General features: G+C 38.3%; 1 protein-coding gene across 1 annotated transcript in view; it reads right to left on the reverse strand.

Annotated features, from left to right (window-relative positions):
• Nucleotides 1–4,103: 4,103 nt before the first annotated feature.
• RALBP1 (ralA binding protein 1) overlaps nt 4,104–20,633 on the reverse strand; it is a 31,035-nt gene continuing 14,505 nt past the window's right edge. The window contains exons 4-10 of the mRNA XM_007429189.4: nt 18,023–18,372; nt 14,923–15,084; nt 13,699–13,830; nt 11,142–11,249; nt 9,218–9,339; nt 8,500–8,620; nt 4,104–5,769 (exon numbers count right to left, since the gene is read on the reverse strand). Of these exons, the coding sequence (XP_007429251.1) occupies nt 5,491–5,769; nt 8,500–8,620; nt 9,218–9,339; nt 11,142–11,249; nt 13,699–13,830; nt 14,923–15,084; nt 18,023–18,372 (1,274 nt within the window). The 3' untranslated portion in view covers nt 4,104–5,490. The remainder of the gene's footprint in view (nt 5,770–8,499; nt 8,621–9,217; nt 9,340–11,141; nt 11,250–13,698; nt 13,831–14,922; nt 15,085–18,022; nt 18,373–20,633) is intronic.

The following is a 20,633-nucleotide window of genomic DNA, read 5'->3' on the forward strand; positions in this document are numbered from 1 at the left end:
CTTGTTTGAAATATGCCTGGAATGGCCAATATTCATGGTAAGCACCCTCCTAAGAAAACTCTCAATAGCCTGGCTGTATGTATGGCTTATTCTTGTATCATATTCAAGTGCTCTGTTGTAACATTCTTGTCACAATTTTATTAATTTTAGGCTTTGTTCTAATTTCTGAGGAAATATCTTATTTGATCAAATTAGATGTTAGATATAAACATCAGGGTTTTTTTGCGTATCTCTTTTTAAAGATAGCATAATTGTTGGAAAACCCATCCCAGTTACCGTTCTCTTTTATATCAAATACATGCCCATTGCTTTACTTATCTTCTAACATCCAACCCCAACAACCAGTTTCAGCATTTTATCCTTTTTTTTTTTTTTTTTTTGAGTAATGGTATTATAGACCTTTTAAGTCAAAGTGGGATTTGGGAAAACAAACATCATGTATGTTCACTCAAGATATTAGAAACATTGGGTCTCCCCATATCCATTGCTGTTTCCTAGTTCACTGGACAAGTGGGCAAGGAAAAGTTAAAAGTGTTCTCTTCTAACGGTCTACCCTTGTTCCAGTAAGAAAGCTGAGGAATGACTAGGAAAAGAATGGCTCTTTGGGACTCTCACTTGCCATTCTTGATGAAACCACCTCTCTGAAATGCTTTGAAGGGGCACTCCCTGGGGAAGCCGCATTGTCTTAGTAGATGCTCAGGTGTGTGGGAAGGGGAGCTCTCTGCTTTCCCCCACTGTGATCTCTTCTCTAGCTTCATTCTCCTGTTGATGGGGGAGGCAATAAAGTAGGGGAAAAGTATATACACTTGGTGTTGCACTGTCTGGAAAGATGCTGTTCTGCTTTTCACACACACACTGCTGTACTACAGTTCAAGAGAGCATTCTCAAATTGCAAACTGGCCATCAGGCATATGATCCCTTAGTCTATATAATGTAGACTAACGTGTGTCTGCAAGAGAATTCAAAGGACTGGCAACTAAAATGAGTGCTCTGTATTTAGCAAACAACAAATGTGATAAAGTTGAAAGGTGAGATATATATTGACCTGATCTTTGGATGTTTCCCCCCCCCTTAGAAATTTCCACTATTCTAGCAATGTACAAACTAGTTTATTGTGAAATACTCAGTTTGGCATTTTTTATAGTAGTTAATATTCAGATACTGTCAATTCACGACAGGTCCAAGTTTCCTTTTAAATTGATGGTGAAATTAAATTATTGGAGTTAACCTATTGTTAACCATCAGAAGGTACCCTATAGTTTTGTTTATTAGGGCTGTGCAAAGCAACTGAAGTAGTGTCTCTAAAAGGCTAGCGTGAATGAAGCCCCTCTGATATGTTGAACAAGCCATGCTTCAATGGCTGGCTGCAGCTGCGTACGCAGGGATGCACAGGCCAAGCTTCCGCTGGGACCGCCAGTGAAGCAAGGAGGCTGTGCATGTGCAGAGAGCATTTTTAAAGCAGCTGACTAAGCTTGGCAAAGAGCCTGCCTATTCTAACATTTCAGAGATGGCTTTATGAAGAAACTCTGTCGAATACGTTGCACAGCCCTTTTCCTAACATGGAATTTGCTGTTTTCTCAAGCTAAATCACAATGGACAGAGAGAGTTTCTGCTCAGGTATTATCAATCCAAATTTCATCAGCTTTTTAATTAAATGGATGGCTTTTTTCCCCCAAATGTGAGTCAGCCTACATCAAACTGCTAGTTTAATTTTTGTTCTCTTTTGGAGCTCTTTGCTATACAACCTCACATAAGCAGAAACATCACCTCATAATATAGTCTTACTGGACCCCATTTTTGCACATCCCTCTGTTGTGAGAATATAGTCCATGTTATATTCTGTATTGTATTTATCAGATGTAGCTCATGAGTACCTAGTCCTCAGGAATACTTGTTTACTTTCAAAAGTGTCTTGAAAGTATAAGCAAACACTTTCTACGAGTGGATATGTGGAAGTTGTAAGCAAACAATTTGCAACATTGTACATCGTTACTAATCAGACCTGTATTAAATCATATGCCTTAATCTTTGCTTCCAATTTTCTGTTTTTGAACCAGCTGAAGAGAACTCTTACTCTAGCTTTCTTAATGAAACTTAAGTAATTAATATGTGTGAGCTAGTGTTTTCTTTGTGCAGCACTATATAGGAAACATATCAAACTCACTTCCTTTCCTCAATCAGTGAGAAAAGGTACTTAGGGATTGGATGAGCAAATCACTCCTTTCTTTAAAAATAGTAAATTTGTTTGCTTAGTTAATACATACCTGCTTAAAACATGGTTGGAACACTATATACACCAAAGAATGACATGGGGGAAGTATTTATTTTCCATAGTATAAGAAGTTCCTAATGAAAATACAGGCTACCTTCAGAAACTGGACGAAACAGCAACAAGATTGTTGTTCTCTTCCAGATCATTCTGCCATGACAAAAGCAGCACATAAAAATTTGAAATGTGGAAAACGGATTCTGCTGTCAGACTTGGACAACATAAACCAGTTTATGATGGCAGAAGAAACCAGTAGGGCACTCAATTTTGAAGTGTAGATAGGGTAAACGTCCCATCTACTGATCTATATCAGAAAATTGAAAGATGGAAGTGGGGATGAATACCAATTTAAGTCTCATTGCCGAGCTGCTTTCTGTCCAACGGGGTGCACAAAACATTTGGAATCCAGAACATTTTGAGCTTACGATGTTTTGAGTCAAGTTCAAATCAGGTTGTTGTGACCATTCCAGAAATCCTTTGCACTCAATTTGCGAATAGGTATTTTGTATCCAAAAAGGATCTTTTCAACTGCATTCCCTCATTAGTTAACCATTTTCTGCCAGAGACAGTGACTCTGATTCTTGATTAGATTGAAGAATCCCACACTACAGTCCAGAAATGTGGGCCAGAAAGAACCACAAGTAGTAATCTTCTGCTGCTCCTTGTAGCTTTTTTTGGTAGAACTGCATTTATTAAATACAAACATCTCATTCAGCCAATTATTACTGAATCAGGGCTTTGAATGTGAGCCAGAGAAACAATTTATTTGTGAATCTTAACATTTTTAATTCAATAAAACCATTGGCATATGGCTGTTGAATTTATTTCCTTGATTAACATGTTCTTGACAAAAATTAACCAATATCAAGATATTTGATGAACATTGATTATAAAAGTTTGACAGTGTAATAGAAATTAGTATGAATTCAGAACAAAAAGGTTTAAATACTGTCAGAAAATATAAAACGTATGTAACAGGCCAAAAAAAAAAAAAATGCACATACAACTGTTATCTGATCAACCTCCATAAATTTTCTTTTAGGTTTTAAAAAAAATAAGCCGTTCTTTAGAATGCATCTCAGTGTTATTTGTACAAACATTAAATCATGGCCAATGATTCACAACAGTGCAATAGGCAAAGAAAACCACCACATAAAAAATAAATATTACAGACAGAAACTAAATAAGCTACAAGCACCCTGTGGAGTTCAATTAACATCAACCACTTCAAATTGAATTGGGATTTTAAATGATGTGGCTCTGAAAAGCCACAATTTACTCGTAATAATTCACTGCTGGCAATGGTAACTAATTAAGCATAAGGCAGCTGGACCTTTCCATCATGAATTTATGGGTATATATTACCAGCTTTAGGATGACAATTTTTATTTTTATTTTTGGAATCATCCCATTTTAAGCACACAAAAGTTCACAGATACGCTCCCGACTGCCTTTTAGTGAACACAAAGAAGAGCTTGAAAGATGGACCTTCTCCCCTCCATTGCACTGTGCTCCAAAGCGCTTATGCCAGAAACCAGTACAAGTTCTAGAACAATTTTGGAGCCCTTTCTGAATATAATACTTCTTTCAAGCTCACTAAAATGGCCAATATGGTTTTTTTTTATCATTCACCCCAGTTCCAAGATCCAGATGGAGGCTGGTGCACTTCTGTGTTGCACTATACTTCAAAGTGCTCTTAATCCATCAAAGAAAGCGTGCAACAAAAATCACCCCCAACTCCTTTCCCTAAACTGTAGGCCCTTGACAATTACAGATTTTAAGCTGGCTAACAGCAATATTCACTAATTTCTTTAAATTATTGAAAGAAAGAAAGAAAGAAAGAAAGAAATAAATAAAGAAAGAAAGAAAGAAATAAAGAAAGAAAGAAAGAAAGAAAGAAAGAAAGAAAGAAAGAAAGAAAGAAAGAAAGAAAGAAAGGTCAGCAAATGAGGTTTGCTATAAACCTACACAGCGCTTCCATTCTTTCTTCTAATTAATTGACATTCTCCATTAATCAGTTTTATACTTAAGTGCATTGACAGGGTTCAAGAGATCTTAGTGGATAAGCTTTGACTTATGGATATGTGCTTATCAATCTTTTCAGCTTAGTTTTACATGTACTTTCATAAAGCTTTAAAAAAGTCAGATGAAAAGAACATGTTACATAATACTAAAGTTTTGCATTTGAAGACCTTCCACTGTTTCGGGCACATCTACTTTGTAAAGCTCCTTTGTTACTGAAAGGCACAAGTAAGAGTGAATAAAAACAATTATGAGGAATGACAGTAAAAAGTTACAAAGCAAGTAGATGAATGGGATATGGATTGGATCTCCCCATTCTTAGCCAACAGTCACATTCAATACAGTTTCTTCACCCCCACACAGAAAAGCATGGACCACTGTGGAACACACTTGCAAACATCTATTTTGCTGTGCCAACTGTGGCTTTTCTATAAACACTTAACAGACATCTGGACTGACAGAGGTGTATCAGCCTTGTAAATAATCTCACAAAAGCCATCTCTATGCTAAGAGGAAGTTCCTTTTCAAAACCAGAGTGGAAATGCTTCTTATCAAACTTCCTTTTAAATTAGACTACTACCAAATGGCACAGAGAGGGGCCATGGAGCACTTTCCCCTCCTCTGCCAACCTGTTGGTTTTGGTGCTGCTCAGAGAGAAATATGGTCTTCTGAATATTGTGTGGCCAGAAAGATGACCAAATGGACAGAGAGGAGGGGGAAATATGTCCCTCTATTCCAACCTTCTCTACCTCTACCTGAAATTTCTGGTGATCAAGAACTACCAGATACATTGTAAAACGCCCAGCAGAGTATGCACTTTTTCCTACATCTGTGCAATGAAATATCTCGTATGAAGTAGCCCTTGGACAGATAATGCATGAGAGAATTTGAAAGTCTGCTCCACAGTGAGTATATAATCATTTTAAAATATACCATCACCCCCTCAACTCACAAAGATCAGCCAAAGCTAATGTCTGACAGGCTGAGTAACCTCTCCTGCCTTGTCTCTCTCTCTAACTGCTTTATCTTTCCAAGTAACCTGAGCCTGATAGGCAGAAGCCACACGTATAGGACGGAGACAAAAATATCCCCAGAATGTAAAAGAGAACCTATTTACAGAATATACAAGCCACAGATTTACAGTAAGTTGCACAGTCCTGGCTTCGCACAGGCAAGAATCCGAATGCTCAGAAATCCAATTAAATTGGAGTTTCCTTTCTGTCCTTGCTTGGAGATGGCTTCACTGGCTCCTGGATTGCCTTTGGCTGCTCTTTCATAGCTTTTGTCTCTGAGACAGTGTCTCTTGGCAGGGGTGGCTGCTGCTGCATTGGGCCCCCTCGTTTCTCAACCTCTTCCTCTTCCTGCACCTGCTGCTCTGTTTTGGCTCGCTGCATCTGCAACAGGCGAAGCTGAACTCGCAGTTCAATGATGGCCTCGCGCTCCTCATGAATTGCTTGGTTCAGATGGTTATTCTTAACCTTGAGCCAGCAAAAGGGGAAAAAGGGTCACTTGAGCTTTACACAGCCAGCTACTGATGGAGCTAATGAATCATTAATAAGGTATTCCTCACTGCAGCTCTCTCTTGGAAGGGAGACAAGCGGGGTCTCATCCGACAGAACAAAACGAGGAAGGAGGCACTCGGAAAATCCAGCCCCAGCAGAAATGAACAATTTACAATGGCAGATTCAAAAGCAACATAAGATACACTCCTTCCTCCCCCAGCCTTCCTCACAGATCTTAGTAACTGTTAAATATTAAAAACTATTCATAAATATCCATTTTTGAAATAGTATGCTTAAAAAGGAACTCTTTTATTTACACTTTAGTTGGGGAATTTATCCCTCAATAGAAGTTAGGAGAGATCTGATTAATAGGATATGAAGTGGCTCTCCACATCACACCTTGGCCATTAACTCACAAGCTTGCACTGTTGCATCCATGTCTACCCCAAGATTTATTGAGTTCAGAGGGGTTGACTCTTAGGGATGTAAAGGCACAACAGCAGACTACATAGGCTTAGTGAAACCACTCTCTTTAGCTTTTATTCCAGCTGTAATAAGGGGGCAATGATATTGGTCAATTTTTCAGGCTGCTGTAAAGATTGTTGAAATAAATTAAGCATTCTGCAAAGTGGTTGTCAGTGCTTTTGTGTATTATGTATTGCTATATATTGCTTTTACTGCCAATTTTAAAGAGTTAAATTGCAGAGAGTTTATTTTTGGGCAACCCTTCAGGTTAGACAGTTTTCTGTGACACTTGATCTATTCTAAGAATCAAAGAAAAAAACTATTTCAATTCATATGCTTTAACTGAAACAGGAAGCCTCTATCTGAACAATATTCTATATTTCATCTAATTGGGAGAGTTTATTAAATAGTAGAGAAGCAATATGGAATGCCTTCACTGGAAATACAGGAAAACTTCTTCAATGTGAGGGTTAATCAGGAAACCCACAGAAATCTGATGAAACTTCCTGGATGGGTGACATGGACCAGTGTTGGCATTTTTTTCCCCCAGAATGTCCTTTTAAAAAATTTTTAAAAAACTACTGTGAAAGAAAAAGACACTGTGGAAAACAGGCTGGCACAAATTTAAAAGATTAACATACTCTTCCAATTATTTTTGTTGTATTACATTTCTTCTATTACATGGAAGACTGTGGTGGGTTAAACATAGCTCAGCTCTAGTATCACTTTTAAAGTGTGAATTTCAAAGCCAGAATTCTGAGAAATGTATTTTGGTTCTTAAATAAAATTATAAATTGCATGGAAACTATTACAGGAGCCAGTCTTAGTCCTAGTAGTGAGCTTTCCATGAAGTATTTATGTCCAGACGACATCTCTACCACAAAATCATTGTGGACCATGAGAATGTCACACTCACACTAACTCATAATTTTTTTATTTATAAAACGATTGCAGCAGGGCAAATATAATAAAGACTGTCTAAATTGTGAGTAATTAATTTGCTACATTTATGTGAAAATAATACAATTCAGTGCTTTAGTTTCAATTGACCATCTTTCCCCATTTTTAAATTTATTTCACTGTTTTATTAAATGTAAAAAAATCAGTTCTTACTCAAAAATATCATTTCTCTCTTTACTGTACTACTGGTGCTCATTCATTTAAAATATGCTGTTATAACAAAATCTCATAAAGAAGAGTTTTTACTATTGTTTTCTCTTTTTTGCTTTAAAAATTTCCCCAATGGTTTGATCCTGAAAACCATGAATGCTAGCTTGCATTTACAGAGTCTGTTTACAGAAGCATCTGCTAACCAAACTGGTTTCCCTTCCCTTTGTCTCCTGCAAATCTACTGATAGAGGGAGAGGCAGAAAAGAAATCCCACTATGTAAGCACATCTACAAATATAAGATTGAATGGCACCCATTGAAGATTTCTTAACTTATGAACTAACTGCTAATCTCTTCTTAACTGTTATGAACTATTTATTCGTAACATTTTTAATAAAAATAAACCTTTGCCTGCTTAGTAAAAGGTTGCAATGTTTAACCTACATATTATATATTCCTTCAACAGTCATACTCCTAACTCTTTCATTCTTGTTATCTAAGGATTTTAATCAACCAGAAAAGGGTTAGCAGAGGTGACAAGAACAATGCTATTCTACATAAGAAATTGTAGGGAATTCAGTGGACTCTACTCCAAAGTAATGAGTAAAAGCAGTTTGCAGGAAGTCTTGTTTGTTTCTACAGGGCACACAGACAGCTAAAGTTCAGTGGCAGAGCACGTGTTTTGCATGCACAAGATCCCAGGCGGAGTCCAGCCATCTCCAGATAAGCCTGGGAAAGTTCCATCTAAACTCTAGATAAACTCAGTATCAAAATACAGAGCTAGGTCTGGGCAGGATAGATGAATGGTCTGACTTAATATAAGACAGAATACTAATTTCTCTACTACACACTGGTCACAGAACTATAAATTTGGAAAATACCACAAAACTCATCTAATCCAACCGAATGACGAAGTAGGAAATCTGCTACTACAGTATTTGGTAGATGACCTCTAACAAAGGAGGGGCTGCCACTTTCTAAGACATGCTACTCTCTAGTTAAGTAACTTTTAATATTAGGAAGTTCTTCCTATTTAATTCAAATTTCCCTTTTTGTGATATGCGCCATCATATTTTCCCATGCCTGAATAAAAAAACTCACTGAACATCTACTGCACAGAATGCCGTCTCACCTCTAGTTCTTCATTCTGCCGTTGCAAGTCTTCTAAGATTATCTGTAGCTCTTCTTCATCTTCACTCTCACTCTCACTCTCAGAAGAATATTCTTCAGTTTCACTGCGACCATGCTGGCGACTAGATGTACAAGTAAAGATTTCTGTAACATGTATCACTATTGGTTTATTTGCTATACATTTTTAAAGGATATTCACACTGACACAATGAACACATTCCAAAACACAGTTTCATGAATTTGAATGCACAGAGAAGAGTTGCAACGTAACATAAAAGTTTATCCATTGTAACTGTTCTGGTGAAACATTTGAAGTGTTAAATTCAGTAAGTTTAGTATCATAGAATCTTGGCTGAAAAGGACTGGGAAGACCACCTAGTCCAACCCCATGTTCCTTTCAGGATCCACAATACGCTATCATAACAGCTTTCTCCAACTGGATGTCCTCCAGATGTGTTGCTACTACTACGACTCTTAGAACTTCCACTTAACATGGCCTTGGCCTCAAACTTGTAATCCCAACATATCTGAAAGGTGCCAAGATGGGAAAGGCTGTGCTGTAATATTCCCTGACGAACTTTCCAGGCTCAGTTTTAATATATTCAGGGAGAACCCACCACTTCCCTAGGCAGTCACAAGATACACTGTAAGGAACTTTCTTCTAATGTTTAGCTGGAATTTCCAACCACTGGTTAGTCCTCAAGCTGAAGTTGGGTTACCTTTGAATTTCTGCTATTTCTGCTCGGAGACGATCTATTTCCTCCTTTTCAGACGCAATTTGTCGACGCAAGAACTGTTCCATTGTTAGCAGCTCTTCTTGTTCTGTCAAAATCTCATTCTCCTATCAAACATAATTCAATTATGTGAGCAATTTTGCTGAAACGATAAACCACTCTCAATTCAAGACGTTACTTTCTTTCTTGGCCATAATCATAAAACACAGTTTCTTATGTAGCTGAGCAGAAAACAGTGCAGAAGGGAAGACTGGGTTATTCTCTGAAGGGATGAAGGAAAATACAATGCCCACCGTATATACAATACCCATACTGTATATACCTCCCAATGTATTTTTCCAGACTGAGACAGCTGTGGCCACCCTTTCGCGGTGCCTGGAGGCTGTAAGGGTCTGGATGGGGAACAACAGGCTTCGGCTGAACCCTGGTAAGATGGAGTGGCTGTGGGTTAATGGCTCCTCTGTATCCGGGATTTTGTCATCTTTGGTGCTGGATGGGATGGCACTCCCCCAGACAGACCCAGTGCAGTCTGGGGGTCCTCCTAGACTCACGGCTCCTGCTTGAACAGCAGGTGGCAGCTGTGACAAGGAGGGCCATTGCACAACTTCGGGTTGTGCATCAGTTACGCCCTTTCCTGGATCGGGATGCCCTTCGAACAGTCACTCATGCCCTTGTTATCTCCCAGACTACTGAAATGTGCTCTACATGGGGCTACCCTTGAAGAGTATCCAGAAGCTACAGCTGGTCCAGAATGCAGCCACGCGGGCTATTGTTGGAGCCCCAAGGAGGGCCCATGTAAAGCCTCTGCTCCGCGAGCTGCATTGGGTGCCAGTTTGCTTCCGGGTCCAATTCAAGGTATTGGTTATCACCTTTAAAGCCCTACATGGCATGGGACCAGGTTATCTAAGGGACCACCTCTCCCCTATGACTTCAACCCATCCCACCCGATCACACAGAGAGGGTATGCTTCGGACCCCCTCAGTGAAAGAACTTCGACTGGCGGGGTCCAGAAGGCGGGCCTTCTCTGCGGTAGCCCCTGCTCTTTGGAACATCTTGCCCCCGGAGGTGCGATTACCCCCCACACTCCTGGCCTTCCGTAAGGCTTTGAAGACCTGGTTCTGCCACCTGGCGTGGGGTGAGAATACCTCAAGCATGGGGATGGCTAGCCCCATAGAGTCCTTCTGCCTTCAGCCTCAGATTTTTCATCCTCTTGGTCTCTCCTTCTTCTTTTTAGTAATGTTTTTAATTAAGGTTTTATGTATTTATATATTTTATGTTTTAATGTTTGTTGTGAATCGCCCAGAGTTCCCCCATTGGGGGGAGATGGGCGGTTGAAAAATTAAATCAATCAATCAATCAATCCTGAGGAAAACAGAGAAACAGAAAGGACTTCTTGCAGGGCTTCTTCCCTTCACCAGGGAGGTGAAGAACTAGCAGGGTTGGTAAGTGATGCTACTCGGTAAGGAATTCAATCAATGCACCTAATTATCTCAAATGGTCTTGAGATTCTGAATTGAAAATTGCCCACATTACTTAGAGAAATCAGCTTTTTATAAGTCAGTGGTGAAACACACATGCCGCTTAGTCTTCTTCCAATCCTGGCCTCTAAAGATCCCAGATCAGCTACTTCAGATCAGAGTCAACCACAAGAACTTCATTAAGTCCTCCTGGATACTTAGAACTGGCACTATATTTGATAGCTATCTAATCACTTCACTGTTTTTTATTTGACTCAAGAAACACAATACAATTGCAGCTATTGATTAAAAAAATACATAAAATACACTATGCCTGCAAGAAGAAATTGTCTCTTTCAAATATGGATAGTCACTTCTCCCCAACTTATTTTCACAGTGTGCAGGTTAAATGCTGAGAATAAAAATGAAATAAGGTAAACAACGGGCACTACCTGAGCCAGCAAAATATTTATAACTTCTTCATTTTCATTCATTTCTTCTTTGGAAACATCCTCCTTTGAAAGACTAGCAATTTCTCGTGCAATCTTTGTTTCACATTCCTGCATTGAGAAAAATTTTTACTAATGGCTCTTGCTGCACAGAATCATGCATTTACATGCAACAATATTTAAATTGCAGCTTCTACAGGGTTTTTGCCTGAAGCAATATTGGGAAAATACGTATGTTATTTCAAACTTCCTAAAGCAGTATTTGTTGGTCAGATTAATCACTCCACACTTTTATAGGGCAGATGGTGGTTGAATGAGAACAGCTGTTTTGATTTTCCAAGAATTGATAGACCATGAATTTTTGCTGACACATTAGCAGCAGATTTAGGCAGTGCAGCAATTGGAAATATTCGTGCACACCTAAACATAATTTGATTAAGCAGAGTTAGGCAATGCCTGATAAAATACAAGGTAAATGCTATAAGGTAGCTATAGACAAAGATCAAAAAGATCAAACTCTGAAACTGAAATCAAAACCAGAAACCTAATGTTTCCTCAAAGGAAGAACAGTCAGTAGTGCAAAAGATCTGTTCTAAACAGAAACTAAACATTTGTGAAAAAGGTAGTATCAACAGAAGATGTGAACATCACAGATAGGGTCACTTAGGTCCTGCAATAGAAACCCTGCCAAAGTGCCATTTCATTTTTTTTCTATCAGAGCAATCAAAGCACCAATGCTGTACTGCCAGAGTGGAACCGAGAATCTAATAAAAGAGAAAGCAGCATGAGAACTATTAAAAGCCCCATAATTACAGTGGGGCAAAAAAGTATTTAGTCAGTCACCAATTGTGCAAGTTCTCCCACTTAAAAAGATGAGAGAGGCCTGTAATTTTCATCATAGGTATACCTCAACTATGAGAGACAAAATGGGGAAAAAAATCCAGAAAATCATATTGTCTGATTTTTAAAGAATTTATTTGCAAATCATGGTGGAAAATAAGTATTTGGTCAATATCAAAAGTCCATCTCAATACTTTGTTATATATCCTTTGTTGGCAATGACAGAGGTCAAACGTTTTCTGTAAGTCTTCACAAGGTTTTCACACACTGTTGCTGGTATTTTGGCCCATTCCTCCATACAGATCTCCTCTAGAGCAGTGATGTTTTGGGGCTGTCGCTGGGCAACACGGACTTTCAACTCCCTCCAAAGGTTTTCCATGGGGTTGAGATCTGGAGACTGGCTAGGCCACTCCAGGACCTTGAAATGCTTCTTACGAAGCCACTCCTTCGTTGCCCGGGCGGTGTGTTTGGGATCATTGTCATGCTGAAAGACCCAGCCACGTTTCATCTTCAGTGCCCTTGCTGATGGAAGGAGGTGTTCACTCAAAATCTCACGATACATGGCCCCATTCATTCTTTCCTTTACACGGATCAGTCGTCCTGGTCCCTTTGCAGAAAAACAACCCCAAAGCATGATGTTTCCACCCCCATGCTTCACAGTAGGTATGGTGTTCTTTGGAGGCAACTCAGCATTCTCTCTCCTCCAATCACGACGAGTTGAGTTTAGGCCAAAACGTTCTACTTTGGTTTCATCTGACCATACGACATTCTCCCAATCCTCTTCTGGATCATCCAAATGCTCTCTAGCAAACTTCAAACGGGCCCGGACATGTACTGGCTTAAGCAGGGGGACACGTCTGGCACTGCAGGATTTGAGTCCCTGGCGGCGTAGTGTGTTACTGATGGTAGCCTTTGTTACTTTGGTCCCAGCTCTCTGCAGGTCATTCACTAGGTCCCCCCGTGTGGTTCTGGGATTTTTGCTCACCGTTCTTGTGATCATTTTGACCCCACGGGGTGAGATCTCGCATGGAGCCCCAGATTGAGGGAGATTATCAGTGGTCTTGTATGTCTTCCATTTTCTAATTATTGCTCCCACAGTTGATTTCTTCACACCAAGCTGCTTGCCTATTGCAGATTCAGTCTTCCCAGCCTGGTGCAGGTCTACAATTTTGTTTCTGGTGTCCTTCAACAGCTCTTTGGTCTTGGCCATAGTGGAGTTTGGAGTGTGACTGTTTGAAGTTGTGGATAGGTGTCTTTTATACTGATAACAAGGTCAAACAGGTGCCATTACTACAGGTAACGAGTGGAGGACAGAGGAGCCTCTTAAAGAAGTAGTTACAGGTCTGTGAGAGCCAGACATCTTGCTTGTTTGTAGGTGACCAAATACTTATTTTCCACCATGATTTGCAAATAAATTCTTTAAAAATCAGACAATGTGATTTTCTGGATTTTCCCCCCCATTTTTTCTCTCATAGTTGAGGTATACCTATGATGAAAATTACAGGCCTCTCTCATCTTTTTAAGTGGGAGAACTTGCACAATTGGTGGCTGACTAAATACTTTTTTGCCCCACTGTATGTACCACGCTCGGGAAAAAACTGAAAGCAAAGCTTAGTGGTTCTGCTTATCTTGCCAGGGGCTGATATTTTAACTATACTGATGTAAACTAGACAAGCAACATTCCATCCACATGATTTATAAGAGAAAAGCAGACACTTACTTGTCTTTTAGCTTCTCTTAGCTTCCTTTTGAGAGCTGTCAAAATCCTTTGCACTTCCCATAATCTTTCTTCTTTGGATAAATCTTTAATCCCTACCTGAAGGTCTCGGTGCAAACAGTTCAAAAGAAACTCCTAGGTTTAAAAAACAAACACATTCCTACATATACAGGTAGTCCTCATTTAACTACCACAACTGGGACTGGCAACTTGGTCACTAAGTGGAAACTCACATGACTGCAACTGTGCTTACGATTTTATTTCACCTTCCCTTTTTCCCCACTCCCCTGCCTTTTGGAATGCTCAGCCTGTGCTGGGATAATTAGCCAGAAGGGAATTAATGTTTGTATTTACATTCATTGAAAAGGAAGGGATTACAAGAGAATAAGCAGGCATACAATGAGGAATACATATTGAAAGGAATGCTCTAGCACCAGCTGTTTGCCTAGCATGCTTGGGGCCGTGAGCATGTTAAGCAAACAGCCAGCCCTGTTCCACTCTGCAAGGGGGGAAAACCGTAAAAAAAAATGGGTCAGGCACAGGATAACCCGTACTGACTGAATGTAATGGTGAACATGTGAGTGAGAGAGAGAGACTGCAAAGGTGGTAAATGTGCATCTTGGCTGCAAAATTATTTTTTCAGCACCATCATAACTTTGAACAGTCACTGCACAAGGCAGTCAGTAACCGAGGTCTACCTATATCTCCACCAATGGAATATGCCAATTTCGGCTACCTAGTTAAATTTCCTGAAGATCATCTTCTATATACTGATAATTACTGGAGGTGCAGAAAAAGTAGCTTAGTTAATATATATCATATTTTTCATTAGAACCCAAATGTGAAAATTAGACCATTTGTTGCCGCATTGTGAGATTTGACCTCAATCTACAAAAGAATACAACTGGGGCTGAAAAATCAAGGAAAAACATGAATAAGGGAGAATTAAATTGTAAATGAGGGCAGTATGTAAGAGAAAATTATATATTTAAGCCTTAACTTAAACTGTCCAAGCTACCTGAAGCATAAGTGAATTTGTAAGAACTCCAGCTCTTCTCTTAAATCTAAAGATTGGAAGGTTGTTTTTTTCCTTCACCATCATATAATATATCTAACACTTTGCTCAATTAAAAGGGCCATAAATCAGTGATAAAAAGATTGGAAATAACAATTACTTGAATCAAGTTTTTAGACAGGGAAAGTTCTAATTATTCAAAGATGACCAACCTGTCTTCGGATCTCTTCTTTAATGCTTTCCTGTGTTTCTGGCAATGCTGGCATGGTTGCCATGTTAGACCACCGAAGAGGCTTTGTTACTGGTTTGAGGACCACATTTCCAAAGAACTCTTGTACGTGAGTGAAAAACACATAAAGGACACGGTTGCTGATCTGAGAAAACACAGTATCACTTTAGAATTATTTATCATTCACTGTCTAGATATTTGCAAAATAATAAAATATTCCTTTCTAAACACACTTAGGGTATAATATTTTAAAGATGCCAAGGCTGGGAAACACTGCTTTAGAGTATTAAAGCAACTGGATCCTTTGCAAGGCTTCCAGAGCTGATTAGAAAGCTGTCCTGCACCGCAGCCATCTTGGTGGCAGTCCCAGCAGAAATGTCTGGGTATGCACACATTATGCTCATAAGCAATAGGAGAAGGCTTTTGAAGCCATATGAGCCTTACAAAGGATATTTAACTTGTCTACCTGTATGAACAACATACAATACTATCTCCTACATGCACCTTTCCTCAGCATACTTTCTCCCATCTTGTAATGGAGATTGATGTGAAATGTCCATGCGATGTGGGAAGAGTCTGTGATATGACCAAAGATGGACTGAATGATTGTCTCTGTATAACAGCCCTTATTAATTTAGAGCAGCAATCTTCTCAACACTCCTGTTTTGTTGGGTATGTGGCTCTGAATACCAGTTGAGGAAAACTGTGCTATAGTCTCCTTAGGGTAGCATGCAAACACCATACCAATCTAAAAAAAACCCTCTCCTATCCAGCAGAATGGGGTTCTGTTTCTGCTTTTGCTTCTGTGTAGCTCACCATGTCACCCAAATTTGGAAAAACACTACTTAATATTAACTATGATTAGTCTGATTAAGCCAGGTACAAATCACTGTTAACAAAGCTGGACTGACCCAAACTAAATCTGGTTAAGTCAGTGACATGTTTCAGTTTGGCAAACTGATCTTAGTCATTGCGAAATCTTCTGTTAATCTAATGCAATCTTCTTTAAAAAGTCTGGAAGTATTATATTATATATTTATACATTAACATAACAATTGTTTTAAATATGTATTTTAACCCTTTCCCAACCATAACATATTCCAATGATCCTTAGCTATCTTCTATCAGGAATTTCAAAATGTAACAAAGATGGCCACAAAGGTGCTAAAAAGACCTACTATGTGTTCCTTAAATATTAGCAACCTTGTTAACAAGTTGTCACATTAACATCTGGAAAAACTCCAAATTTCAAAAAGGTCTGACTTCAATTTCACAATATAGAAACTCTAGCTAAATAACCAGATTAAAGAGCTTATGACCACATTACATTCATTTAAGGTGACCCTGTAAAAAACGAAGGTGGAGTAGGGTGTAAGTGCAGAGCAAAGGCATGAACAATTTAACTAATCCTGACATGTAGAAGACCACACCACTAATGAGTCATATTAAAGAAATACAATACCTAGACTCCAGTTCTGATCCAGGTATAATTTAAATTCTTGGGCATCATGGAATATATTTAAATAAAATTAGTGGAATATCACTTTCAAATTATTTGATTTTTTTATCATAATTTTTAAATTATTGACACTAATTGGATGAAACAGCTATTTAATTTAAAAGATACTGTAGAGACTCTCCTGACTGGTCTGACAACATTAGTAATAAGTAATAAAATACAAGTAGGTTATTATTGCTGCAACTGCTCACTTAGGCCAAGGGCTTGGCCCTACGTAACACAAGAACAGGATCTGCTTAGCTGCAATAACTACAGTAAAACATCAGCACATATAACCCCATTATACTGTAGATGGTCCTTTTGTTTACTCATGCAGATTTTCTCTTTAATTCAAAAGTTTTAAATTACTCTTATTCTTTTATTGGAATCTCTGGCATGTTCAATTTCAGGAATAGGTTTGAACAATGTGACAATAAATGTTACCAAAAAATTACAGAAACAAGTTTTTAAATTTTCCAACTTCCTTGTTTTTCAACTCATGATTTATTGCATCAAGATTAGCTTGTTAAAACCTGTGGATATCTTTATATCTAAGAATATAATCTTACAAATAATAAAAAAGCATATTTTCAGGGGCACTTGGAACTGCCACTAATCACCTTCTCTTCAAATTCCCTTTTTATATATAATTTTTATTAGAGATTTAAACATAAATAAAAGATAAACATATAAAGAAAAATTAAGAAATAGAAAAAAGAAAAACTGCAGGAAACAATACAGATAGAAAAAGAAAAAGAAATATAAAGAAGCGACTTCCAATCTTCTTTACAGCAGTTACAAACAACCTTCCTCCCTCTTTAAGATTACATTACATGAACCCCTTCTTCAACCCTTTTTAATCAGCAGATCCATAAATCATCTTCTCCTCAAATTCCTGCACAAAGAGATACTACCTTTTATACTAATGCTGAACTCTTTCATGCCAACCTGAGTCCAGGTAGGATATGAAATGGCTGCCACTGAATTAAATTTTCACTTGTTAAGCAATGATTTCTATTATCTTACCTTACCTTAAATGAAGTACTAATTAAAGATGGATGAACCATAATATCTGAATTCAATTAATAGCTTGTTTCATTAACCCATATAAAACTTGCCATATTCCAATACTTCCTATATGGTACCTTGTTGGTACTAATCACCTAACACATAATGCATCTAGCTCATAAAAGAAACCATTTAATTAAGGATGTTTAAAAGTTGATCTTCTGCTTTTGAATACTATATCCAGTCCAATATGGGTTTGGTGCTAAAGACATCTGATCATACTCCAAAATGCCTCACTCACTTGCTAAGTTCCATTTGGAGCATGTGCTCTGTAAGTATATTTCAGAAGTGAGAATACTTCAGAGAGCAGCACACAAGTTTGGATTATCAGAAGCTAGGACAGTACTGAAATTTGTTTTGTGGGTTCTACCAACTCTTCCACTGATAGGCCTATTATTCATTACATGTACATTTCCTCTACAAGGGAAACGTACATGACCATATGTAGAACAAGTAAGGTGACTTCCAGAAATACAGTTAGAAACAGTTTTAAATAACAGCTGGCTGGCACACATACCTGGACAGTTGGGCTGAGCACTATGGAAATGTTCTGGATGTTCATTTTTGTTTCTAACTCCTTTGCAATGACATGGTCCATGTGCACAATCAGCCAGGAAATCAAGAGAAAGTTACATTCTGGTAGCTCTTTCAGGAGGCGCTGGCACTCCTGCCGTTTCTCGGCCTCCAAGCTCTTCCCACAAGCATCTTCAAAGCGAGGCATCAGCTCTTTGGTTAGCAGGTTTTCAGGAAGTTCACGCAGGTACTGTTTCAACAAGCTAGCTACTGTGTTGGGCTCATAGTCCTCTAGGTTGGGGGATTCTTCTCGGTCATACGCCGCTTTTAGCTCATCCACCTTTGATTTAATTCCTTAAAAAACATTTAGAATGATTTTTAAATCCTTTGAGAATAGAAATGAATTATAGTTACAATATTTTTCTGTCATCTCAACAAACAGTATCACTTGCTTGTTACATTTCACCTTTCTTCTAAGAGCTCCAAAGAATTCACATGGTGTGTCCTCTAATGTTCTCATCACAGTAACAATCTATGACATGGGCTGAGATGAGAGAGAACGACTGGACAAGAATCTATCCCTAAGTGATTAGATGGGAATTTGAAGCTGGCTATTCCTTCTCAAAGGTTCTAGACTCTTAGCAGTCCACTAACTTAGCAGTTATTCTATCCACAAAAGAGAGCAAAATATTGGTGACAGCCTTATGAAAGGCAAATAATTGTAAAACCAACCTATATCCTACCAAAATTCAGAGAAACACGCTTAATCAGAAATACTACTTCGCTTATATGAATCTATCTTTAGTTACTATTAAAAGCTCTTCTAGTCTTCCTGAAAAATACTCCACATTGGTTTTCCATCCTATCGTCCTTCTGCAAATTAACAAATTACTAATGGTACACAGGGCAAATAAAAGTGTGCAATGGAAGAAAGATCTGGCCATCTCTCATTGACAAAAGAGGCAGCAGGAAAATAGAGAGAGACAGGATGATAATTTATAGACTTAGGAATTCTCTCCATTCCTTTAGATTAGAAACTATGCCTAAAAATATTCTCTACACATATCAAATTATCAAAGGAGGGAGTCTCTTCCTCTATGACCAGCATAATATGGTAGGCTAGCAGAGAGGGAACAAATCACTCTAATCCTTCTCAAAGGTTCTAGACTCTTAGCAGTCCACTAACTTTTATGGATTTACCTGAGAGGTTATTATAATCAAACAAATTGGCTTCCTTGTGTTACCTGAACTTCTGCTTATGCACTTCCTGATTAGCTGTTACTAAGAGAAGCATGCTTTCTGCTCTGCTCATGCACCATATAAACTGCTATCCTAAAAGCAAAAGACAGGCTCCGCCCCCCCGCCCAGCAACCATTCCTATCCTTCTGCTGAGCGCTGGGATACACAGTGCCACAGAGGTAGGGGCTTTCATATTTATGGAACTCTAGTGTCAAAGCTGTGAATATAAGATACTGTACTTGCAAAATATTTATTTTCTGTGCAGTTTTGTCTTTAATCTCTGCTTCTGAATTTGCATTCCTTGTCAAAACAGTCTGTGCATTACATGAATATTGCGGGTATCATGTTTCTCACAGGTGGCATTCACAATTTAAAGTAAGCTGTATACTTAAATAAATGACTCAAATCATTGTTAATTTTACGTGGGTCAAAGTTATACAAGTACTATGAATGCTAATTATCTTGGCATTACTACCAGGATGCTGTCTTCAGAACTAAGCTAAAAATTTTAACTGCTGCTTGGCACTGTATTTGAGGATACCTACTAATGAGAACTTGGTATTTAAATTCCTTTTGGAAGAAAATAAAAATGAAAGCGTGGGAAGAAGAAACAAATTAATGTGTGTTCCCTACTTGCTGCACTTTTTGACAAATCACTACTTATTAGCACTGTACCTTCTTATTCAACGTAAATAAAAATATTTTTTATTTAGTCAATTTATATGGCTGCCCATATCAATAAATAACTTTGGACAGCTAAAAATATTAAACAAAAATAAAAAAACAGATACATATATGAAAATTAAAAAAAAATACAACAGCCAAGAAAAATCAGAACAAGCATTAGCATAGCCAGACGGGCTCCTTCACACACTTGGGGGCCCCAGGCAAGTAGCAGCATGGATAGGACCTAGCAGACATAAGATGCAAATCTTATATAAAAACATAGGAAGCTTCTTATATACATTTATACTGTTGGCCTTTATACTGGTTTGCATGGAACTTTCTGAATGGAAAACACATGCGTTATAATTGAGCTACAGTCCCTCTTCATGAACTACCGATAATAATAATTGCTATACTAACTCTGAACTATTTACACCAACACAGTCCTACTGACATCTGGAGCAAAGGGACCAATGCAGCTGCAAAGTGCTCTGTGCCAATTTAAAAGTCTGAACTGCATTTATCAAGGAGGTGGCAGATGGCAAAGGATGCTGTTTGGAAATCAAAAGCATCCCTGGCAATAAAGAATTTTTTACCCTCATCTGCAGGACAGTGTGTTAACCAAACTAACTTTCAAAACACATCTATTAAATAAATCACTGAAGCTTTTAAAAATATATTAACATGTCTGTGATTCTTCCAATCACATC

This window comes from Python bivittatus, unplaced genomic scaffold (assembly GCF_059951505.1).
Source record: "Python bivittatus isolate LINGU-HERP-01145 unplaced genomic scaffold, Pbiv_v1 ctg000840_np1212, whole genome shotgun sequence".
Taxonomy (NCBI): domain Eukaryota; kingdom Metazoa; phylum Chordata; class Lepidosauria; order Squamata; family Pythonidae; genus Python; species Python bivittatus.